The sequence below is a fragment of the Urocitellus parryii genome, chromosome 7 (assembly GCF_045843805.1).
Source record: "Urocitellus parryii isolate mUroPar1 chromosome 7, mUroPar1.hap1, whole genome shotgun sequence".
Lineage (NCBI taxonomy): Eukaryota > Metazoa > Chordata > Mammalia > Rodentia > Sciuridae > Urocitellus > Urocitellus parryii.
Genome location: NC_135537.1, coordinates 31,896,812 through 31,923,838, shown reverse-complemented (window position 1 = coordinate 31,923,838; position 27,027 = coordinate 31,896,812). Strand labels below are relative to the sequence as shown.

Below are 27,027 nucleotides of genomic sequence, written 5' to 3'. Positions count from 1 at the left end.
AGAAGTGAAGCTTTTCTTTTTCTTCTTGCTCCATTATTTCACATTTGGCCTAATATATATAAGTGTAGCAGAAGGCTGAGCAAATAAAATGAATGATTGCTGTAATACAAAGAGAAGACAAATTAAGACAACCTTCTTTGGATTTTAAAATCAACTTTAACTGTTAAAATTGAAGTAAATGATATTACCAAAACTTTTTCATCTAATTAATTATAACCAACTTGTATTTTGCAAATACCATACGGCACAAGCTATATTACTTAAGCAGATAAACAGAAGTAAAACACATATCCATAGATCAAGTTATTTGTAATCCTGTCAAGATAGAATAAGTTATCCAGGGGCACCACTAGGGCATAATTAAATATGAAACTGTCTGGTATTGGGTGTAAATGCAATGGGACTCTGAGGGAAGAATTCAGTGTGTTCTTGAGTTCACAGCTGCTTTGTGAAAAAGAACAGCTTTGGGCTTGATCTTCCAACATTAATAGGGTCTCTTAAGGCAGGCCAAAGGATGGTCTGTTTGCTGGATAGCAGGAACAAGTCTCAGAAAATTGTGGGAGCTGAGCTGGAGTAAGGAAGAAGGCATGGGGGAAGAACCCATTCTCGGGAGGAGTAGGATCCAAAAGTCAGGCAGACAGACACTGTGAAGCAACCTCATGGTGATAAAAATTTAAGGACAGATGCTCAAGTTGAAATGTCCAAAGGGAGCTAGGGCAGGAACTTGTACAAATGGGTGATAAGCTGAGAGTGAAGTTTTAATAAGTTTATCCTGGCGGGGATTTGGAATCTGAATTGGGGATGGAGTGAATTGAAACTAGTTGGTCATTTAAGTGTGAGTTAATAAAAACCTGGGGAAAATGCTGATAAGAAGGTTGAAGCTGGGAGATGCTGGTAAGTCAAGGTATGGAGAGTGATTTGGATAGAGGTGACAAGGAAGGAGTGTGAACATGGACAATGGTGAACAATTGGATATGATGATGAAAGCATGTGTGTGTTTGCTTAGCTCCAGTTTATTTTTGGTGAATTAGTAAATGTTTATTATTACTTTGCATATGTTATCTGAGTTAATCTTCACAGTAACCATTGGAGAATGATTTCATAATTCCTATTCGGTATACAGGAAGTGAAGTAACTTGCTTGGGATCACATGGCTATTGCAGTTACTTTTTTCCTATTCAATTTGGAAGCAATTCTAGGCTGGGGTTTGGCCTTTCATTCTAGAAAATTCCTTTCGTGTCAGGTGCCTACAAACTCCATCTCATCTCTAGTCCTTTTCTTACATTCATCAATTTTCAGAATCCTTGAGTGATTCCTTTTCTTTCACATTGTCAGTTAGTCCCGTGACTGCTCAGTGGGTACATGGGCACGGGCCTAACCCCTAAAATTCAAATCATTACTAAGCTCTATAACTTCAACTCGACAAGCCAAGCCCTATGAATTCCCTTTCTAGCACTGTGTTCTGGATCCAGGCTTTTTTTGTTTGTTGGTTTGTGCCTGGGCCTAACTCGCTGTCTAGTTCTTCGGAGATACCAAATACATATTTGTAGAATGAATAAATGAGATAAAGGAGGCAAAAAGGAATGAGCAGACAAATCAGGTGTGAGTTGGAGCTTTTCCATCTGATCATTTCAAGTCAAGAATACATTTTATGAAAAGCTGATCCTAGGACTTGGGACTTACTAGCCCAGTACTCTTTCTGTCTCTTATATCACATCTTGGAAAAGAAAACCAGGTTAACATGGAGTGTCAGAGTTGGAACATACCTTACTAAGAAGCAAGTGAGTAAAGACGCCCTCTTTTAACAATGGCTAACTAAAACTTATAACAGATGTAACTTGTTAAACTTATTTAAGGCCATTCAACTGGTTAGTAGAGTTAGTACGAAACACCTTTTACTTTTAGTGCAGTAATGTTTCCTCTATTTCATGACACTGATTAATCTTTGAAAAAAAATCTGAAATATCATACTCTTAAGCAACATGAAATTTAGATATAACTTCATTTTAGACAATAGCTTACTTCTGCTGCTGTCATTAACCTATTCAGCCTTGGCACTCCATATATGTTAATTATTTGAACTACGCATTTGGTTTTTCTATAACATTGTGAATAAATGAATTTTCAAAAACTATTTTACAATAGAAAAGATTTCCCCAAACTTCAAGTATAGCTTCTTGGTAAGCAAGAAAGGAGAATGAGCTTTGCCTACTTGTCTAATAAAGTTGAGAGGATGAACTGATGGCTTGGGCAATTACTGGACTTTGTGTTGGGGTCATCTTTAAGAGCTCATAAAAGTATTTTTGGTCTCCTTAAAATTTTAACACATGGCTAGATACATCTCAAAAACTTTGGAATTATTTGGATATCACTTTATGATCTGCCCTAAGTTTGTAGTTGTTAATCCATTAAAAGGCAGACCTGCTTGTAAATCCACAGGTCTAGATAAGCAGTCACTGATTGAGTCTGAACCCTTTACAAATGAAATATGGCAGTAGAAGACAGAAAGGAAGAGTTACTTTTTCAAAGGGTTTTCAGATATTCTCACAATTCCTCTGGTAGCATTTAAATGTGACATGGCTGGGGCTTTTCTTATGTGTAAAAACAAGCAAATTATTTAGACATTATCTTTATGCAGAAGAATACACTTAAGTAGAATTTAACTGAAGGATTGAAATAGATTTCATTTTTAATTTGTAAATCATAAAGAAATTGTTCAAAATGTAAACATACTTGAAAAAATAATTAGAACTCCTATCTGATAGAAATTAGGCAGTTTCTTTTCAACTAGAAAACTCATCCATCGTAAAAGGTTTAAATGACATTATCACATATGAACATGCATACGTTTAGAAACATCTTCCCACAAACTTTTTTTTTTTTTTTTTTTACACAGTAGCTTGTTAACTGTACTCTGTCTTTAAAGAAGTTTCTATACCAGGCTGCAGATTCCAATCTATTCATCAAAAAGATTGTACAATTATGAAAAACACTTTCAGAGGAAAAGTCTCAGAAAGGGATTTGTTAGACCACATGGCAAAAGTAAATTACTATAATTCCATATTCTCCGGACTCTGAATAAGCTTTGATGTTTGATACTTGAGCATTAATATACTATTTACCATTAAAGTATTCAGTTTATAAAACTATCTTTTAGAAGCCTGGACCTGTTAACTTTTTCAGGATTTAGCTTCCTCACTGCTGTTCTCTTTTTTTTTCTCCCATGGGTTCAATAATTTCTGAGGATTGAACCCAGGAATGATTTACAGGGTCTTGCTAAATTCCATAGAGTAACCTTGAACTTGAAATTCTGTTGGCTCTGCCTCCTGAATGGCTGGGATTTTAGGTATGCACCACCATGTCAGGCTTGCACTGCTGATCATGTTTAGCTACTGAGATGGATACCAGAATGAAAACTCTTGAGGAGTGTGTATCTGTCTTAGTGAGTTCTTTCATTTTCAGTATAGCTGTCAAGTGGTAGAGGAAGGAATCATGAGAAGAATGGACTATACTTCTTAAAAGTAATTTTTTTACTGTGAACATGAAATTGTTCTGAACATTGCTTCTTTATTGTCTAGTCAGAAAATTTATATTTCATAATGGAGGCAATTTAACCATTGTGCAATATATTAACTGATTATAGTTTATGTACTTTGATTTTGGCTTCAGGATAAGCAATAATATAAACATGTAAAGTTATGTCTGGTATTTTGATTATTAAAAAAATAAAACAAATCAAGAGAAATAAAGAAGAGGTATTTGAACTCAAGTTGATGATGTCACTTTTAAAAGCATTGAGACAGAATCTGCATGTTATAAGTTAGCTCTTGGCTTGAGAAGAAGTCAAAAGCAACAATTTCATTATATGTACCTACCATGATTTATATATCATTCAGATAATGCAGTTGTCTAATGCATTTTATTCCATTCCAAATATATGATTTTTAAATATAAAACTTTTTGTATGTTAAATGACACAGCAATACTGTCAGGGTATAAGTTTCATCAACTTAATTATTTAGAGAGAAGCTTGAATTTCTGATTGAGATTTTGTTTGTTTGTTTGTCTCAAATCATGTCTAGGCTGATGGGCCTTATTTGAAATTTTGGAGCCCTCAATTTTTTTTTCCTGTATGTTACTGCAACAAGTATTTAATCAATTTCTACTTTATTCAATTGTTTATGTTGTCTTTATTTCTTGCTTCTCTTTAATGGGAGGAAATGAAAGGAAGAAAACAGTCCTAAACTGAGAATTCCTTAAGTGTTTTTGTCCAAACCCTTTTGTTAACATAAAATTCTACTCAAAATATTAAACAGAGAAAAGTAACAATTTTGTCTAAACATTTTTTATTTGAGAAGACAAGCATCGCTACTTATTGTGCATGTAGCTATTTTATCCACTGAAACTAGTACTAATTTCAAAAAATTATCAAGTGCTTTCAAATACCTCCCGATATTATTCTCCAAGAGTCTGAAATAAATATAAAAAATTTAACCCTGTTTTGGCATTGGACCAGTGCTTTTTGAGGAAGTATTATTACAAGTTCTTAAAGACTGAACTTCAGTAAATAATATGTGAAAATGTGCAAAAAAGAAATCGGACTAAATTTGATTATAATTATAAGGACAATTATAAGGAGTGTTATTTTTCTTTCAGGATTAACAAGGTCAGTTGTTTTTTCAAGTGTAATTGATTCTATTTATATGAGTCCTGAGAGAATTATGCATATAAAGCAAACACAAAAAGAGGTAGCTATTGTTGAAACACAGGTGGTGTAAGTGTTCTAAACATTTCTGTTTTCCTTGTTGCAGGAGAGCTGGAGGTGTTTCAGAAAGATGGGGAACGAAAAATACAGAGTCGGCAGCAACTTCCTGTGGGAACAACCTGGGGGCCGTTTGCTGGGAAAATGGACTTGAATAATAATTCTTTGGTATGTGAATGTTCCTGAGATGCTTGACTCTTAATATTTTGTCATAGCTCAGAAATTATCTCAGCTTACTTCCCAGTGAAATCACTAAAAATAAGTTTGTTTTTTGCTGTTTTCATGCACTACAAAACTTGGATATTTTCCAAGTGGCTTGTCTCTGACAGTAATATACACAGAATTTAGAAGGGAAACAGAATAGAATTTAGAAGTTTACTCATATTAAATGGTTGGCTAGTAAGGTAATTTATAAGCTTATTGCTTTATCTACTTAGCCAGACTAAGACTGTTCACATTTAATAATATGTACAATTGCTTTTATTTTTAAGATGACACAAATTAATTGTCATACCTTATAGGTTTACATGAAGAATAAGAAATGAACAACTTTGTCATTTCTTGGAAATACTGTTTGTATCTCTAAGAGCAAAGATGCGTGATTAGCATTATAATTTTTGTTAACTCTTGTAAAAGTTCTGAGATCTGAATGATAATTGATTAATTAGGTGCTTTAAAAGTTAATGGAAAGGTGGATTATTTGGTCACACTTAAGCCTTATTTTTCATTCAATATATGCTTCCTATTGCTGTTATAAGAAGTCACCATAAACATTGTGGCTTAAAACAACACAAGTTTATTATCTTGCAGTTCTGGAGGTCAGAAGTCCAAAATTGGTCTCACTGGGCTAATACCAAGATGTCTGCAGGGCCGTGTTCCCTTCCAGATGCTCTAGGGAAGAATCTGTTCTCTTTCCTTTTCCAGCTTCTCAAGGCTGTCTATGAGCCTGTCCTCATGACTGCTTCCATTTTCAAAGCCAGTAATGGCCAGTTGAGTTTTCCTTACATTCACTTTCTAACCTGAGTCTTCTGCCTCCCTCTGCCACGTTAATTAACATGTACGATTATGCTGGGTGCCCCTGGGTAACCTAGGCTCATTTCTTTATTTTAAGGGTAGTTCTTTAACATCCCTTATTCTATTTGCTTCTTTCATTTCTTTTTGCCATGCAACATTCCCAAATTCCAAAGATTACGATGTGGGCATCTTTGAGAGGTTACTGCCTATCACATAGGATAAAATGATACTGATAGCTGAAAATCTCTCCCATGAGTGATAAAAATTGGGAAAAAGAATGTTTCAGAAATTTTCTGTATATTTGTTCTCAAGAAAGTCTTTCTGTCTAGATGCCATTGAACATTGATGTTCAATGACTGAATCTATGCTGTGGAGACATAAAAACTCCCAAAGGTGTTTGACAGGAAGTACTGGGATAGCAACATTGCATTCCTTCAGTTAATTATATGAAAGAAATTCTTTCTTTAAGTTATTACATGAAAGAAACTGATAGTTTCAGATCTCTGTTTATTCAGTGCCATGTGGATAGGACAGAGGTTATTAATCCAACTAAAAGTAATGATTGGAACAAATAAGGAATATTCATACCACCAACATTTTACATTTGAGAGTCTAAGGGTACATTTCTTATTTCCTAAATACATGTACTTATCTATAAAATAACAGAAGATTTTATATATATATATATATATATATATATATATATATATATATATATATATATATATCAAACAATTTGACATTATAGTCCAGGCTAAATATCTAATAATCTGAGCAATTTATTCTAGGTGGTCTAGTGCAGTTCTTCAGAAAGGGTTTGAGATGTGGCCACACAAATACTGCACACTTCAAGTGGTTGAGTTCTGTGAAGAGACTGTTCCATTGACTCCTTTCAGAGAGCAATGTTAATTGTACTGATTTGTCAAGCTAATGAATGGTGAGAGAGACAAAGTAAGATTTGTGAACATCAAAGGTGGAGTGAAGTGGCCACCCATTTTATGTGGAGGTATCTATTTGTTTTCTAGCACTGCTTAAAAGGTATTTTATGCAATAAGATATATATCTTATTTGTCACTACACATCAGACACTAATACTATCTTTAGTTGTTTTTCTGATATTTTTTCAAAAATGTACTATTGCCATTGAAATGCCACCTATATTTGATTTGACAAATGATCAATATTTTCCCACTAACTACATAAAATAATATCTTAAAATAACATCTTTTGATCACTCTTTATATCATTATTTATTCATAAATAAGGTGGTAGTTTTATGATATTTTTCCATATTCTAAATTGTGATATGGTTTAGTTTAAACCCTAAAACAAAACAAAACAAAACAAAACAGAAAAAAAGAAAATTTGCTATTAAGATTGTTTTCTATAAAAAATTCTTACCTACTACTGCTTTTCAATACTGTAAAAAGTATTCATAAAATAGTTTTAGTGTAGCTTGTGAGTATTGAAATCACAAAATGATGTAAAATGATGTTATCTAGAAAATGACTTCAATGAAAGACTAAATTTTCAGTTTATGGTTCATAAACTATTTTATGCCATATTTAATATTTTTAAAATAATTCAGTTTATATGCATGAAATTTTCAAGATTTTTGATATCCTTTAAAGCATATGAGTACTTTTTACAGTATTGAAAAGCAGTAGTAGAAAATAATTTTTTATAGAAAACATTTTTTAAGAGAGAGTGTGTGATAGAGAGAGAAATTTTTTAATATTTATTTTTTAGTTTTCGGCGGACACAACATCTTTGTTTGTATGTGGTGCTGAGGATCGAACCCAGGCCGTAGGCATGCCAGGCAAGCGCGCTACCCCTTGAGCCACATCCCCAGCCCGAGAAAACATTCTTAATAGCAAATTTTCTTTCTTTTTTTTGGGGGGGGGGTTTGTTTTAGGGTTTAAATATCTAATTGAACTATATACTTAAAAGATGGCATTTTTCAACTATAAGACTTAGTTACTTTGCTAAAATAAATTTTGAAAACAATTTTCCTTTGAAACAATGTTCTCTTCCAGAATAGACTTCTGATTTCATATTATTAGATACTACTAATACTATCATTGCTACCATGGTGATGGTGATTATTGTACAGCATTGTCTAATATATGTTATATTCATATTCATTTCTAGAGACACTCTGTGAAGACTAGGAAATAAATTAGCTCACCTGACCCTCCAAACAACCCTGTAAATTTGGTTCTGTTTTAGATTATAGTTTATAAACAGGAAGATAAACACTCTATCTTTTGATTTGAGAATCTCCATTATTAGGATTATGCTTTGCTGCCTTTTCAGTATCACATCTATTCCATGATTTAAACATGATTAAATCATGTTTAATCTTTACTTTGTTTACATGAATTCTAAATTTATAAAGATCTCTGCGAGAAACATGCAATTATTAGAGGATTTATTATTTTATTTTATTTTTATTTATTTATTTTTTACTTTGAGCAAAATATTTGTTATGATATTTAGACTTCTTGAAGAGTTAGAAGTTAATTGAAAGACTTCTGTAATTTTTCTACCTCTCTAGAATTTGGACAGTATATAATATGTGTTGTATATCACAAAGATATTTTTTCCTTATAATATATACCTACTAACCCTTCTTTACCCAACCTTGAATCAAATTTGGATTAGAAGGCTCTTTTAAATTGCTTATTTGCCAACTGATGTAATGTTACTCTGCTTAAACCCATGGTGTTGGCTCAGGAGATTCAGCACACTAATTAATCCAACATAGTAATTAATTGAGTCACCATGCCAGATGTCAAATCCTTTTTATATCTTTCAAGTCCCCATCTTGAAATGCATTAGCAATATGCCACCTTCTGCAGGAAGCCTTTGCAGACCAGGCATTTGGATGTATATAGAACATTTCATGAAACATGGGCTATGTAGAAACACCAAACAAACTGATTTGACAAAAGGATATTCTTGGAATCCTACAACACACTGAATGCAGAAATAGAGTGTTTTTATCCCACTTTTTATCATCTTGGTAGATAATTTGTGCTTTCAAACTTTTATGATAACAGGAGGTAGCATGGTAAATATATTCATTGGGCCAGTTATGGCCAAAATGTTTTGCATATTTTATATCTTATTTAGTTACTTTGCAGCAGAAGAGAAGATAATATTTATCTCCCTTATTACAGAGGAGGAAACTGCTAAGTCAGGAAGTTAAGTAATTAGCTCAAGATCAACTTTGTGTGACTCCAGAACACATGGGGCAATCTTAGAAATGTTTTCTAAAATGCAGGAATAATAATACTTAGCATTAAGGATTTTGTGAGAACTAAATGAGTTAGTATATCTTAGTCATCAACAAATATAAACTACTATTCATATTACTAGTCTATTATCTCTACAAATGGATCAATTGGATTCTGACAAGTTAAAAGCTCAAAAGACTCACCAAACTAAATAAGGAATACTTGTAGACCTTGGAGTTTGGAAACTTTTTTTTTCTTTTCATTCTTAATTTTAGTTATTTGCCAAAGGCTCTGTATTAGGATTCTTCAGAGGCAAAAAACTAACAGGATGTGTGTGAATACAGGAAGACATTTGTAAAAGGAATTGGCCTATGCAATTATGAGGGCTAATGAGCCCAGTATGGGCTGGCAAGTTGGATGCCTAGGAGAGCCATGGTACTATTGAATTCTGAAGGCTGTCTGCTGGACAACTTCCACTTGCTTACAGAGGCCAATCTGCTTGTTTTATTCAGGCCTTCAACTTACTAGATGAGGCTCACCCATGTTACAGAGGATAATTTCCTTTACCTAAGGTTCACTAATTTAAATGTTAATTTGATTTAAAAACACCTTCTGAATCAACACATAAAATTAAACATCACAGGCTCCAAAGTGCTATGATTACTTGTAATTTTCAGTTTTTCAAGTTATGACCTTACACCCCTGAAAGAAATGTTGGCCAGTTAGTAAAACTTCTTTTCAATATCCCACTTCAGTGTTGAGGAATAACTTACTGTAAATGCTATTGTGGTGGCATAAACTTGATGTTTTGAAAATTCCTTGGATTTTATTCATTGAGAAAATCAAAAGACTACTGACAAAGAATTTTTAAAAACCACTTCAAGTTCTGATTAATATCTGCCTAAAGGTATAGAGTTTCTACATTTATATATTGTGCATTTGAAGTTTTCTCATATCCTCTCAAGGACAAAGATCCTTGTAGAAAACTAAGTCTCGCCTGTGCTCGCACATGGTAGTACCTAGTAACTATCAAAATGATTATTTGAAAAGTTGATGTCTGGAATTTAAGTAGCATTTGCCCTGTCTTGCATTTCAGTATGTCAACTGTGAGTAGTTAACTAGTCTGAGTGGATTCAGCAAACTGCTGGGATCATGCAATGTGCATACTTAATTATGTAGAACATAAATAGGAAGTCCCAGATTACTTACAACATAATAGTACACTCATCGTGACCTGTTAAATTCAACAAATGAAATTTAATAGAGAAATCTCATTTCATTTTATTCAATCAGAATAGAGCCTTGTTTTATTTTCCCACAGGGTGTTTGTGACATTGAATTCTACAAATAGGAAATATACATATAAAGGGCTCTGGTAGAGATTTTATTGACCTAATAATGAAATAATGCATGTATTAAACTGCATCTTAAAAATTTTCAACTACTTACTGTTATAGAAATGTCATCGAGGAAAGAATTAGAGACTCTTGATCCACATCATTGTAATTATTACATGTCTCTATTTATCCCCTTCCAGTTCCACCTCTCCCAGTATTCATCTTTGACTCCATTTATTGATAGAGTCTTCCAAGTTTCATGCTGTAACACACGTACCACTTCCCAGGACTTGCTTCTATAGCCAAAGGCACTTTACTGGTAACAGCTATGACTTTTCTTGCCTACTTAAGGACATTTTCAAGCTTCAAAAGCAAACTGAATGCAAGCTGAGAAAGTTGGAAATTCAGGGGAATTCATGTTCCCAGAGGTAATCCACAACCACTGATGGACAGAAAATTGGTGATATCAACACCTTCTTCTTCACTTCTTGGTTAGAAAGTGACAAGTGTTCTGCACGGTCTCCCTTGGTTTGCCTATGGAATTGAGTTCTGGCTTAATAATGCAGCCTCTAAGGGCTTCTTTCTCTTTCCTGCTCACTTCTACACACTTTTTCTGGATTTTTTTAATATAACTTCCCCAATAGATTACTTGTACTTGAATTGGCTGAGGACTGTTTCTGGGAAAACCATACAAAGACATCGTATAAAATTTAATAAGGAAATGAATTTGAAAGCAACACCCAAATTATTAGTGAGACTCTGGAGGACATAGATTTTTTTGATTTTTTACTATTCAATTTTGCACCTTTACCACTGGTATGTAGTAAGTATTCAGTTAATGCTTTTTGATAAAAATCTAACTCAGAGCCGGGTGCACTGTTACATGCTCATAATCCCAGCAATTTAGTGAGCTGAGGCAGGAAGCTTGTGAGTTCAAAGACATCCTCTGCAAAATAAGGTACTAAGCAACTGAGTGAGACCCTGTCTCTAAATAAAATACAAAGTAGGGCTGGGGGTGTGGTGAGTTCAATACCTGGTACCTGCCCCTACCCCTGCTACCCCCCAAAAAATCTAACTCAGTGGGATTTATTTATCAGGAACATTCTCACAGACTTCACCTACATCATCCCATCCCTATAAACTTAATAATAGAATTTTTAATTTTGCTGAGGCATGACTCTTGGTGGGATCTTACTTTTTGTTTATTGATGCTGACATTGTAAATAACTTCCTTCTTAATATTCATTTTAATCCGAGCTCAGGACTTCCACACTCTCCTACTTCTCATCTCTCTCTGGGTCTTGGCTTTATTTAATTTAACTGTGCTGTTTTCCTAAAACACTTCTGGCCTTTCTTCTCTTCTCCCTTTGTTCCCAGTGCCTCAGGGAGTTTATCCACTTGCAAAGCTTCAGCTACTAATTTACAAATGACTTTTGAATTAAAAATTTTTTTCTAACCTTGGTTTTTTACCCTTTCTCTAAAATAGTATGTTTCAACTGTTTTGCAAACCTTTCCAGCTTAATTTCTCTAATTCAGCGGTCACCAGGAGAGTTAATGACTGTCTCCCCAGATGGTCCATCTATTTTCTTCCAGATTTCCATTCAGTTGCCTTTGGTCCAGGGCTCTGCATCCCATCTCCTGCCTCTGCAGGGAGACCCTTCCATCAGTTATCCCCATCTTTTCTGCATTTCTGCATCTCCTCTCACATCTCAAATGTTTGTTCCCACTTGCAGTTGTATATCCCCCCAGGCCTGCTATTTTTGCCTTGAACTACCACCCTCTCGTTTTTCTTCTTTTCAGAGTCCAGCATCTTCCAAGATTCTTTTTTTCACTTCAGACACCAAGACCACTAACTCTGACTCCATGAGTATCTGTTCCCTTCTTAATGTTCCTACTACCATTGCTTCAGTCAAAGCCTCCATCATAGCTCCCTTATCATGACAGTTCTTCTAATTTTTCTTTCTTCTTTACTTCTTGTAACTTTTTTTTCTTTAACTAAATCATAGTTGTCCTAAATACTACTAGTCACTTAACTCTTGTACTTAAAATCAACCTAATGGGCACATTAGAGCCCAAACTCCTTAATAAAACCTGAGAAAGGTCTTCTGGTTTACCTTCATAGCTTTTATTCATTTCCCAGTGTCAATGTAGACTTCCAACAGCCTGAACCACCTATGGTGCTCAAAGCCCACTCTTTTCTTCTATCTCTGCCCTCTCTGCTAGTCCATGATCCTGGAAAGCCCTATATTTCTTTTCCTGCTCCTCTTAATCAGTAATTACAACTCATTCTTAAAGACCCTGCTCAAGGTCACCTCCAAAGCAGACCTTCCCTGTAGCCTTCAGTGTGGGATAGATAACACTCCTAGGGTGGTTCTCTTGTGCTCTGGGTTTACTAGGAAGAGTTCACTGAGCACAGAATTATAAGCTCTTGCTTTTATGGCTACCTCCCCAGCAGACAGCATGCTTCTTGTCTTTTATCTTTATATCCTTCCTAACTAGAACAATGCCTTGCTTACAGTAGAGCTCAGCAAACAACTTTCAAGTTAAGTAATTGTTTTCTTTCATTTTTCTCCTTTCAGTAGCTGGGAATGATGTGTGCCTCTCCTTATTCATGACCTTTGCATCTTCCCTGAGATTTTAACTTCATTTCTATTTCTACTGTGGTCTTGCTTATATGCCCAGTTTTGCAGTACTTACCCCAGTGCTGTCTTGTGCCAGTTTTATTTATTTATATAGTTATGTTGTTTTTATGTTAATCTCATTTAAGTGAAAGGTTCAGTAGGGCAGGATAACTACATCTATTTCTTCAGGTTTTACTCAATAAAGTGATATGCCCATGATGGTCTCTTGATTAAATATTGACTACTTTCAGTGTAAGATTTGCAACCCTTGGAAGCAGTTAGAAAGGAGAAGGTGTTGAGTCATTGAGGCAATTATGATTTGTTTACCACAGAGTCAGTCTTAGATCCCTCACTATGACATGGGTGAAGGCCAAGAAGGTGTTCTGCTATACCATGCTTTCTGTGAAGTCTCATCCAGCCTCACACTTTCCAGTGACAAACCATCTGGGAAATTCCATCTGTCTTGCTTGGAAACTGAGGTGGCAGTCACCCACTGTGAGCAATTTTCTATTAACTTCTTGGATAAGATCAGTCAGATTTATACTGAATTGATGGGAGCCGAAAGAGCAGGGTTGTTCCAAGAGAAGACAAATGTACTGATTCCTCTAATTGGGCTTAAGCCAGTTTCATTCACAGATGCCCTTAGGTTCTAGTAGTGCAAGGACTTATAACCTTTTTAATTGTACCCTGTTCCTCTTGGGAAACGTTGGTGAAATACATTATTGATGGAGGTTGTAGATTTGTCCCTCAGGGAGGGCAACATGCTTGCTGGCTTCTCTTATACTCTGCTATGTGGAGAGTTAATGGAAACTGAGTGGAGTGGGAAGCTGCTCAGAGAAGACATGAAGGCAAGACGTTTAATACATCAGAGCCTTGGAAAATGATGCCTCCACCTAGTTTCTAGAATTAGAGTAGGATTTATTGTTGTTGCTGTTTTTTGTGGAGAGGACGAGTCCTTGGGTGAGGGAGGAAGTTAGCATGGAGGCCCTAGTAATCAAAGACATCCTGTAGAATGTGAGGCTGAAAGGAAGAAAAACAAACACCAAAGAATTATTTCACAGTTCAGATCTGTAGAAACAAACCAAGGAGGCTCAACTGCATATTAATGTGAAGGAACTGGCAATGTTATACTAAAGGCAGAGTTAAGATGTTGACAGTGGATGGAATTAGATAGTCATCAAGGATAATAATATAAACTGAAAACAAATTGTGCCTTTCCTGATAATTAGTAAGTGCCTCCAAAATGCACCTCCATCTCCCTTTGAATTACTTTTTCTCTTAAAAAAGTGGAGTCTTTCTAGGTTTTGCACATTTTGACTTGGATTTGAAAGTTAAAAACCCAAAGATATGATTCCTTGCCATGTTTAGCAAATTTTACTTATGGGCCTAACATTTCTTCTGTATCTCAAATTTAAACTTTCTTGCCTTTGGATTTTCACATTTGGCTAAATCTATTTACCTATACTTTTGCCAAATCTGCATTTTAAAAAAGTATCTTTGTTTTTTCTTCATGTGAGATCACTCAGCATTCCCTTTTTCTAGAACCCCAAGGAGAACTTTTGTGAAGATAATCTCATAGAATTATCAAGGTGAATATTAGTGTAATGCTGCCAATTAATGTCTTCAAGGATGAGTTCTTCGAATCATCATAATGTGATAAAAACTGCTTTACTGAAAGCATGTGTCTGAACTTGAGATTAATGAAGAGCACTACCTTTCCCAAAGAGTATAAGCATGTATTGGTTTATATTAGAAGCTCTCAGTGCAAATATTTTATCAGTTTCCTTTTCATGAATTTTCTTCATATGGGTCCCACTGCCACTGTCCTTTATCTCTGTCTACTTGCCAATAGCACTTGGCTTGAAGTGGGGTGGGAGGGACAGACACATAGAAGATGGGCTTCCTAAGGGGAATTGATCATCATTTTAGGTGGTGAGGCCGTGGTTTTCAAAGCACATGGTATGGTTTTCATAACATAAATTATAGAATATAAAGCTTAATAATATTTTACTTTGCTGAAAGGGAGGGTAAAAATGAGGAAACATTGTGAAAAATTGATGAGAACTGTCTTCTGTCATTTGTTGATGTAGCTGGTGTGCCTTTTTAAGTCTACTTGACTTTTTGGAAGAATTACCAATTTACAATTATTTTTAAAACAGTTAGTTGGGCATTGTGCATTTACCTGTTATCTGCATGGCTTTGATAAATATCATTCTAATGTTGTGAGGATGTAGCTGCAATGTCGGCTCAGCATGATAATTAATACATTCAGTAACTTGGAGATGGTACTGTGAGAAGTGGATGTAGACTAGTATTCCTTCAGTTTGGTCTTAAAAACCCAAACTACCTAGGGATAATTCTGTCAAACTCTCATAACATATTGGACTATTTTTTTAATATTATCAGGAGGTAATTCCAGGATGGCATTAACCAAGTATCATAATTTACCTGAAGCTTTCAGTTGGCATCAATCATCCTTGTTATCATAAGAGGTTTTCCTGGTATAAGCAAGTTACTGACCCTTTCCAAGCCATATAAAGCTCTGTATGAATGCTGCTTGATGGTCCTGAGGCAAGCATTCTTGTAAATATTTCTAGTAAGAGAAAAATAAAGTAATATTAATTATATATTTTTGGAAATTATTTGAGAAGTTCTCTTTCAGAGATTAACATATCTTTCATTTGCTAATTAAAATATTGAACTTAATGTTACTATTCCTTTATTCTTACTTTAGTTTTTCACATAAAACTGATTGTGTTTTCTTGATTCTAATTATTGTGTATCTTCCATGCCATTTTATGTGTTATATTACTTTCCATTTTAAAAGTTGGGAAGCCAGGGTTAAACATAGAATTATGTATATAGCCTCTGTGTGTGTGTGTGTGTGTGTGTGTGTATGTTTTCCATGCTCTCTTTATTCTCAGGTTGTGAGGGTCAGAAGTATGATCATAGCGTTTCTATGTATCTCAGCATAGTGTTTGTCACAAGGCTGCAGTCTGGTCAGAGCTAGTGCTCTGTGTTATCTGAAGGCTCAATTAGTGGAGGATCTGTTTACAATCTTGCTCAAATGGCTGGTGAATTCATTCCTGGCCCAGTGGACTTCTCCATACTCAAACATGGCAACTGGCGTCCCTCTGAGCAAGGGAGTGAACAGGAGAGGGAGCCGAAGACAGAAGCCACAGTCATTTTATAACCCAATCTTAGAAGTTAGCATCTCCTCACTTCTGTTGACTAGTTTTCATTAAGTCTAGCACATACTGAAGGGAAGGGAATTAAACTAGGGCTTGAAATCAGAAGGCAGCCATGATTGGGGGCCATCTCAAAGGCTGTTTACCACAGAAGGTAATTTATATAAATATTTACTTCACCTCTGAATGGGGAAGAACCTCAAAATACTAAGAACAATGGGTAAAAAAAATCACTTAATAAAATTCAGTTAATTTGTGCAGAGAAAATAAATCATAAGCTTTAAAACATCATAAACAAAATCAAAGATTAATAACAAAAGACATTTATGATAAAGAGATATTTTATTCTTATTTCTGAAGGTAAATATAGTTTGACATATAGATGATCAGCAACTTCTTAATTTACTTAGATATGAATCTCACCAATAACAAAAGGTACGTTAAATACATGAAACGTTGTTTTTTTCCTGTGTCACGATATGTATATCATACATATATATGATATTTTACACAAAATATAATGGAAATTAGAACTCATAAGTGGTTTGCTGGTTGTTTCTTTCAGTAGTTTTGAAAAACATATGCTAAATACTATATATATCAAAAGTGGGAGAAAAAACATTGGAACCATCCCATGATAGGGTCATAATCTCCTGATTCTAGTCCTGTCTGTTATTACCCAAAGTGACTGAGCTATCTTGGGTAATCACACATGCTCTCTCGGTTTCCTCATTTATAAAATAGAGGTTATTATACCAGTCCTACATCATAGAGTTGTTGTAAAATTATATAAAATTATATGCATTTAGTCACTTTGAAAAATACACAGGTTGTTACACAAACCTAGATTACTTTTTATTATGCCTGTGAATGGAAAGTAGATTATTCATTCCTTTAATTCCCCAGCAGCGTAACCAGTCTCTTCACTTCTGTCCTCTGTCTTAACAAGCACTTGGAGTTGTCATCCTTTGAATACATCTCTATTCCCGCATGCACACATGTATTTAAACACACATAGATGTACATATTTATTGATTAACTAGCATGTGCATTCTGAGAACTCATAGCCCAGAGAAGTGTGAGGCATGTATTGAGAGTATTTATCATCTAAGAAGGCAATCACCACAGAAACAGAGGGGGAAAAAAACACTTATTTTTTAAGAAGAGAAAGAAAGGTTAAGTGGCCAAACTGCTTTCTGAATTATCTTGCCTTCATTGTATTCTCTTTTTGTGGGAAGTTTTTCTTTAGAAGGCATTTCTCAGGTGTGTGATTGGGGATCTTCAACAACTGGAAAAGTAATTTACCCTGTGTGAATCTCTTTTGAGGTAGGTCTGTATTTTTAAAATGTTAACTCAATTTTTTCATTATTTACGGCATTTTTATAGCTCAGTAGTAAAGGGAGTGAATCAGGCCATCAAATGCAGATATGGGTATACCAGGAAACATGATGAACTGGGGACAGAGTGTGGAAAAGCAAAGGCATTTTGCACGCCTTAAATTTTACCATTTATTAAGAAGTCAAATAAATACCATTTATTTGTCCCCTCACTGTCCCATGGGTAGGAACAATTAGCATTATCTTGTGGATAGGAGCATCAGTGTCTCTCAGGTTTTGATTTAAATCTTTGATGTGATATTATGACCTTTTCTCTGAAAGCCACTCCTTTTCAGGAATATGTAGCATATCCATCCATGTAAAGCTATCAGTGACGTCCCCACATGCATCTCAGATAAACATCAGGGTCCAAGGACATGCTGAATCAACTTTCTATAGGAACAACAACAGCTAAAAATGTAACACTTGCCTACATGAAAGTTGTTCACATGTGGCGAAAGAAAGTTTGTCCCCTCTTGCAATATTTCAAAAAGAAATGTTATTCCTGTTGCATTCCTTCAGAACTCTTTGAAAACAACACGGGTCTTTAAAGGTAGCAAGCACTTGCAGAGGTGCCCCCCATCTCTGCTGGTACTTCAGGAGGAGAAGGGTAAGGAAGGAAGACTGCACAATGAAAGCCAAGCAGTGGGTCGACTCCGTTACTTCATTAATCAAGTGGAGGCATTCTGAAAAATGTTTCTCCTTGGTTGCAGCCATCTATTTTTTGGTGTTAATCTGCGCCCTGTGGCAGGGTTTTGTGAGAGGAAACAATGAGCAGTTGTATCACCCCCCTTCCCCCCAATTGTTGTAGCCCCTGTCAGAAGGCTCCGAGGATGATGCAGGTCTGTATCAGCCAGATAAGGGAAAAGAGGATTCAGAATAGCTTTGGAGAGACTCTGTGGGGGTAGAGAGTGCTGTTTTGGACTAGAGGAGCCGTGGAATACAGCAGAGGCCCTTAATGGGATCCTAAGGCTTCAGTGCCAAGCCTTCTGCTGCTTCTCAAAGATTTTCAAATGAAATATTTTGATGGTACAATTCTGTGACTGTCAGCGGGGCTGAAGTTCAAGATGCTGTTTTAAGTCATTTGCTCCATGATCTGTGATTAGTTAATCTAGGCCAAAAAGACACCACACATACACACATACACACACACACACGAATGCGTATACTAATGCGCGCGCGCGCACACAAATATAAAAACAACTTCAGAAATCCTCCCTGAGTATGTATGAGGTCACTTTTGATGTGCTGACAGCGACTTTTCAAGACATTGTCATCATGAGCCCTATAGGAATAGTCAGTACTTTTCATATACTGTAGGTTCCTGTTTTATGACTAAATGAAATATGAAACTGTCTTTTATAATGCTGATTCCATTTTGGCAGGCCCTTGGATCCGCATATGGTTCAGTTAATCTGTTTTGGAGCCCAATGCACCTTTGTTATTTATTGGGATTTTTGGAAAGGGAATAAATGTGTTATTTTTTTTATTCTGGATTAAAAAATACACATTAAATGTTTCAAAAACAATTCATACAACTAAGAGAATTCTAGTGAGTTTTAGAAATTGATCTGCTTTCCCCAGAACAGCTAAAATAAAATCATTCTTACCCATGAAGAAAAAAAATAAGGACAGCTTAAACTCCTGCAAAATAGAACCAGTGTTTTATAGCACACAATAATAATATATACAGAGAGCAATTAACAAATGGGGTAAAGAAAACTAACATCATGTTAACTTAGTATTAACTTGAAGCATCTTCATCTTAAAACTGTAGAGCTTTTTTATTTTTTTAACCCCAATCCACTATTGGTGTTTATAATAAAAATATCTAAACTACCAAGTAAAAACAAAGTGATTGTCAGATGGATGAGTGATAGTCAATGACCTCACATATCATGGATGGTACAATGCTTAGCTGGGAAAACTTAGCTGCCTAGAGCTGAAGAACATCCCTATGCAGGTCTGGGTGGTGGCAGAGAGAAACTCCTTCTTCACCTGAAATGCCCTCACATTAATGAGTTTAAATCATACTCTTAACTTTTGGTTAAAATAATATCTCTTTGAAAATAAGAAGAAAGATAGAATAGAAGAAAAAAGACATACTCGTCAGTGTTAGTTTTTTGGGTTTTTTTTGTTGTTGTTGTTGTTTTTAGTATCAGAGATTAAACTCAGGGGCACTGGACCACTGAACCATGTCCCCAGCTCTATTTTGTGTTTTTATTTAGAGACAGGGTCTCACTGAGATGCTTAGTGCCTCACATTTGCTGAGGCTGGCTTTGAACTTGCGATCCTCCTGCCTCAGCCTCCTGGGCCACTGGACTTACAGGAATGCATCACCATGCCTGGCACATCAAGTGTCATTTTGAAGCATGACTTTTTCTTAAAAAAGTTCTGGAAGGATAATGCTACATGGATTATAATTTTTGATTATCTTTGCATGTTTTATATGGTCATACATTTTTTTCCTTAATGTTATTCATTAAATAAACTTGTTAAAATAGACACAGTCTAAATATTGACCTTGGTTATGTCAGAGACTAGATAAGAGTTGGGACAGACCTGCTTCAAACTAACTAATCTTCTGCCATATCACATGCATTCTTAGTGGTGGTTACCTCCATCTTCTCTACAGTCAAAGGAGAAGGTAGGAAATAATTATTTTATTATTTCATAATTATTTTAACAGTCTTCCCCTGCTACATCTACTAGCAGTTAAATGACTCAAATTTATTCCTTTCTCTAATGTTAGATAATTGTGATAAAAGTCTTGAAGGGAAACTTGATTCAGTATTTATTAAGTATGTACTGTAAGTCAGGAACTCTGCTAAAAAGTGGGGGCACAAAGGTCTGAATTCTCATCAAACAGAATTACTTCTTGTATGATTATTTAAATATATCTGAATCCTATCTATAGCCTTTATATGCTGTTTTAAGCAAACCTAACATAAAAAGTTATATTCACACAAATGCAGTCATGTGGATGTGCACACAGTCTCTCTCTCTCTCTCTCTCTCTCTCTCTATATATATATATATATATATATCTTTCTCTCTCTCTCTTACACACACACACACACACACACACACACACACACACACACTAAATGGCTGCTTTTTAGGCCCCAAATTAAGATAAGAATAAATTTAATTTTTTAAATCAAAGTGTTGTGGAGTAAAACACACCTCTGTTGCTGAAAAAATTACATGCACTTCTCTGTATTTTTCTGTCATAAACAACATTGTAAATCCCAATAATGTTTCTATCGTTGTTCTGATAATTTCATTATTTTAGCTCCTGTCAAAAGCCAAAATTAGCAATTTATCAAACATATCTTATTTACTCATAATAGGTATACATACAAAAAGTATAGAATATTTATGAATCAAAATCTGTAGAATTAAAAATGTTGTTTATAATTCTTGACCACCTAAAACATTATAGGAAGATCCAATGTAGTTTAAATGGTAAATATGGTGAGAGAATAAAAAATAAATATGAGAAATGGAAAAAAATACACAAGCAATAAAACTCAAGGTATTCTCTCATATTATAGTCAACCCTTGATATTCATGGGTTCCTCACCCATGAGTTCAATTATCAATGGGCCAAAACTACTTGAGAAAAAAATGGCATCCATACTACACATATAAAGACTTTTTTCCCTGTCTTCATTCCCTAAACAATAGAATGTAATAACCATTCACAAAGCATTTACATTGAGTTAGGCATGTTAAATAATCTAGAAATGTTTTAAAGTACATTTGAGAATATGTGTAGGGTATATGCAAATACTGTGTCATTTTATATAAGCAACTTGAACACTCATGAATTTTGATATCTTCGGGAGATCCGGGACCAATCCTCTGTGGACACTGAGGAATAATTATATTTGATTTTCTGTGAGTTTTCATGTCTCTTTATTGTGCATTGTCCATGAGCATAAATTATTAGAAACTGTTTACAACCTTCACTGAGATAATATAATAAATACTTTGTAATTATACAAGATTCAAACAATTTCATTGATTTAGGGCTGCTAAATTTTATTTTTAATTTATTATTCATCACCAGAGTTAAGCAATAGAACTAGACATGCTGTAATAGCACACACCTGTAATTCTAGCAGCCTGAGAGGCTGAGGCAGGAGGATTGCAAGTTGAAAGCCAGCCTTAGCAAATGATGGAGGCCCTTAGCAACTCAGTGAGACCCTATCTCTAAATAAAATATTAAACAGGGGTAGGGATGTGGCTTAGTGTTTAAGTACTTCTGGGTTCAATCTTGTGTCAAAAGAAAAAGCAAAAGAAATAGAGTGGTTTAGTAGAAATGTATTGTTATGCAATATTTCTAATATTTGCTGCAAATCTTACATACCAATTGGGTGTAGGGGAGGGTACTCCATCTTGGAATGTTATATCTCCTGAAGACTTCAGAAAGAAAAACACACACATCACCTTGTGTCAGAGGGTTTTACAGTATCTAAAGAAATAGGCAATCTACTGTTTTAGCTGCATCTTGATAGTTTTACAAGTTATCTTTTCCTAGTGTATACTCAGTTATCTTGAAGTTAAAGAAAGGAAATCACTGAAAATAAGAAAACATGCAGTCCATTTTAACTAATCAGTTACTACAGTCTAATAATTTGACTGTATTGTATTGTTTTGCCTCCAATTTTTCATTAAATGCATTTCGATGGGAACACATTTGGTTTTTAGCATCAAACAATAGATAATATTTGTAATTTAAAAGTATCTCAGTAATCTACTTCTGCTTTACAGATGTGAGTCATCTCAAAATCTATGCATTCTATACTGACCAACTGTAAAATGATAGAATTTTAAAAACATTTTTATCTAGTGACCTAACATGGTGAAAATATGGGGTTTCATGGCCACTTCACCCAGACATTAGTGCTAATACTAATACTAATACTAGTTTCTCTACAACACTTTGAAAAGAATGCTGTTTATTGAATGCAGTTAAATATACTGATAAAAAAGAGATTCCTTCTTAACTCCACAGGCATAAATGAAATTTTTATAGTTTCCATTGATATTTATAATGCTCATTATGACTTTAACAATCTGATCCTAAATCAGGGTGAAGTTTGCTATAATTCTATGGGCTTTTATTTATGAAACTGAAAACGAACCTTCTTTGAATATTTTCTATGAAAATATTCATGTACTTACTCTACACAATATCGTGCCATCTGAAATAACTAGAGAAAAATATTTTTAAATGACAATGTAAGTAAATATACCATGCTTTTGAAATAATATTTCAGTACCTATATTTCTGTCAAATTCTTGGAATGACCTGCATTGCGTTAGAGATACAGCAAAATTTCTGGATAGGATTCTATCCATTCTTTATAAAGATATTGTCTTGGTTTCAAACATTTAACATCAATTTGGCTGTTCTTAATTTGTCATTGAGATTAGAATACAGAAAATTGGGTGAGAATGTAAAAACTAGCCTTAAGCTTTTTAGAAAGAATTTATTTAATGGAGTAAGCTCAGATCCCCAAATTTCTGCCTCTAAATCTTTGCTCCCTCTTTGGAGACAGTATCACTGATTTATAAGGATTATTGTCTTTGGTTACCATGTCAGGGAGTTGAGAGGTGTAAGCAGAGGGATTGCATTTTCAGGAGGCCACATGTGTACTCTTTGATCTGAGGTACAGTGTGCCTCAGGGAATAAGTTCAATCTTGATTTCTTTAGTCAATCATCCACTATCAGGTACCACTGCCCTGATTAGCAGGCTGAAGAGAAAGAGCATATCGTGGGTGTGTGTTACAGAGATGAAAAATAGTGATGAGCCTGTTGGCAAGAGAGTCAGCCCCTAGTTTCACTATTCGGCATTTGCTTTCTCTGCATAAATCCCCTTAATGCATGAAAGAACAAAAATTGGTACTTCCATGTACCTTTCCACAAACTGATGATTTTTTTTTCAGATAGGAGTTTCATTTCTTTGTTTAATGCATTACTGCAAAATGGAAACTGGTAAAGAATTTGCTGAATGCGTCACATCCTGATGGTACTTGCTACTTGCTACTCTATAGAAGATGTTCAAATGTAGCTGAGCTGCTTAACATTCCTGCCATCTGTGAACCAGCCAGTGCTAGCTAGCCCTTGTAAGGTGCTCAGCACTACGCCTGTGCTCTTCCTGCCTCTTAATCGTGTATTACACAGATGTAAAATGTTTCTTTAGACCCAGAAGGACCTCGGTACCCATCCACTGCTGATCATGATATTCCTTGTGAAACATTAGGGTCTGTGTATTTTCTGAATTGTCTCCCATGTATCTTTTCTACTTTGGTTAAAGTGAAAGAGAGACTGTCTCCAGAAATAGAAAGTTATATGCTGATGACAGATATACTAGTATCTTTATGTACATATTTGGGATTTCTCCATATGTATCTTAAATGATAGTATAAGGCAAAGATGGAAGCTAGGAAAAAAAGACCAAACAATGAGTGATTACATTCTGTATCTTAAGTCTTTGCTATATTTCATTAGTGTTATTTCAAAAATGAATTACTGAAAAATAATTTTTACAGAGGGTTCTTACAGGAAGTATGCAAGGTACAGATGCACTTGTATCATAAATATGTCTGGTATGCTCATGTCCACCTGAAATTATTTACTATTGCATTTGACCATGATGATAGAACCATTTTGATAAGGTTAAGGTCAAGGACTGTATTTTTTTTAGACTAGATACAAAGTGTACAATGTTCCATTTTGCTTTACCAGGTTAACAACTAGTAGCATTTAGGGTCCTCTCTGTACTACTGCTTTCTGAGATACATTCATCCTGGGTGATTATCTAAAAGATTTCAGCCCTTATAATTAATCACCCATTTGAGAAGAAAAACACATACTAAGATATAGTTTGGCTTTTTTTTCCTTAGAAAAATCTGGACAGAGTGTGAATAAGAATAATAACAGTGCTAGTAATAATTTTAATCATGTTTATATGTACATACACACATACATATCACCGAATAAAGCATCTTTTTGATCACATTTGCTAATTAGTATTCTTATATCATTTGCTTAACTTTAAATATTGTTTATTAGTAGTAAGCCAACACATATCATTTGTTCTATCTTGTAAAAGAAGAGTGAATAGTAACCAATGCAGAGCTAAATATTAAGTTTCCAGCAAAAGCATTTTTGTTCTATTAATTATTTGGACTAATGATCACTAGCATCATTTTCCATGCAAATATTTACTTTATCAATGAAACAAACATAAAAATCTCAGTAAGCAGATTTATTTAATAGACTTTCCAGAAGATGAGATCTACTAATGCCACTATGTCTATTAATTGTCATTAAGCTTACAAAAGCATCCTGACTTTTGTGTAGATTGCTTGATACTTTGTTGTGAGATTTTGTGTATCTAGGGCACTGGATCTAAAAAATGAATGAATTGGTGCAACACAAGAATCATAAATATAGAAGTTGAAAAAACTAGTTTTAAGCTATTTCTGCATTAAGATGCCTTATACAGTATCCTGAGAATATACTAAAGTTTGGCTGAGGACTTGGAGAATATAAACAAATTTTTTCTTTTTCTATTTATTTATCCATTGAACTGAATCCTCGTAGACTGCAGATAGCAAATAGTAAATACATTCATCTCCTTTCAAGAGTTAGAACCAACTTTCTTATAAACACTCTAATTAGATCAAAGCATAGAAATAAACTCAATGCATATAATGGGTCAAAAGACGAGAGAAATGTGCCTTTGTCAATAATAAAGGGGGGTGTTTTTCTCTTCCATGATCATTGTGCTAAAACCATTCTTCACTTCCTGTTCACATAAAATCTAGTATTTGAATTTTTGAAAAATAATATCAGGAACACCTACTGCCTTAAACTATAATTCTTACCAACCTTGTTTTATCTTACTCGTTTGTTTAGACCTCCACCAGGCCCATTCCTTCCTGTGCCAGGATCTATTAATGATAATTACTTTGAATACCATCCCCATCCTGTGATACCATCACATCTTTGTGAGAAGATTGTGATCTTATCCCAGCCAATTCTGTTTAACTCTGACACTCCTTCTATTACAGTGGGGCCTAGATAAGATCATGCCTGTTAGGATCAGACATTAGTTGGAATCAATATTTGAAAATGTGCCTGTTTTTGCTTAATAGTAAAGTTAGTGTGATGGTTGAAGTGAGAGCATTTGTTGGACGAGATTGTACAACTTCATCTTGTCAAGGGTTCTTTCTAAGACTGTATACTCAATAGCACAGAATGAGGTATTAGGGAAACCATAATCCACCTTTAAATGTTTGCTTTCAGATAATCTTTCTACCCTGATGAAAACATGATATTTTTTAAACTGGTTTAAATAAGAAAAATGAGTTAGAAAGACTGTCTTCATGATTCTTCATTAATAAAACATAATTAATTGAATGATTATCATCTAGGTACAATTTTGTCACCTCAGGGACACTTGGCAATACCTGAGGATATTTTTGCTGTCATAACCTGTGAGGGAAGGGGTGAGAGGGGCCTGAGAAGGTTAGCAGTGCTGCTGGCATCTAGTAGGTAGAGGTCAGAGTTGCTGATGAATATCCTGGGATGCACAGGACAGCTTTCCACAACAAAAAATAATCTGGACCCAAATGTCAGTAGAGCCAAGGTTGAAAAATTCTCATATAATATATACTGCAAATGTAACAAAAAGTCGAGGTGTTGGGCAGCAATGGATTTCAATTTTGAAAGTGCCTATCTATCTGCCCAAGAACAGCAAATGCTGCAACTCTGTGTCGCTCCTTTTTCTGGTTAGTAACATCTGATAAATTTGTAATTAAGGAATTCCTTTAGGCATATACATCCAGAAATCTGGATAGTTTTCTTCAAAATTTTGCTGCATCAAGCTTCATGTACAAAAACTAAAGTAAAAATCAGCCATATAACATCGTTGGTTTTAATAAAACCAAAGCTTTTATTCATCATTGGGTCACATAATCCACATTCAGACATTTTTTTTAATTAGTGAAATATGGAGTAGAATATTTATATCTGTCACACAACATTTTCCAACTTGATAAGATTTGCTTATTATTTTGTTACATGTATTATTTGGTTATATTGTCATCCCTGTCTGTAAGATTTGTTTCATACTGATGTCCCTTATATAAAATGATGTAGCATTTCCATATAATCTAAACACATCCTTCCATATACTTTTAAATACTCTCTAGATTACTTATAACAACTAATACAGTGTATATGCTATGTAAATGGTTGTTCCATTGTGTTGTTTAGTGTTAGATGACAAGGAAAAAAACTATACATGTTCACTAGAGACATTTTTTTTTTCAAACACTTCAATCCATGGTTGATAGAATCCATGACTTGGAACCCATGGATACAGAGGGCTGACTGTACATTTCTTATAAATTATTTAACTACGTACTCATGTGTGAAGAAATAACAGTGTTTGTTATATTTTTCATAG

General features: G+C 34.7%; 1 protein-coding gene across 1 annotated transcript in view; it reads left to right on the top strand.

Moving 5' to 3' along the window:
- The window catches only part of Zfpm2 (zinc finger protein, FOG family member 2), a 429,209-nt gene that overhangs the window by 208,146 nt on the left and 194,036 nt on the right, over positions 1–27,027 (top strand). The window contains exon 4 of the mRNA XM_026384547.2: positions 4,812–4,930. Within this exon, the coding sequence (XP_026240332.2) occupies positions 4,812–4,930 (119 nt within the window). The remainder of the gene's footprint in view (positions 1–4,811; positions 4,931–27,027) is intronic.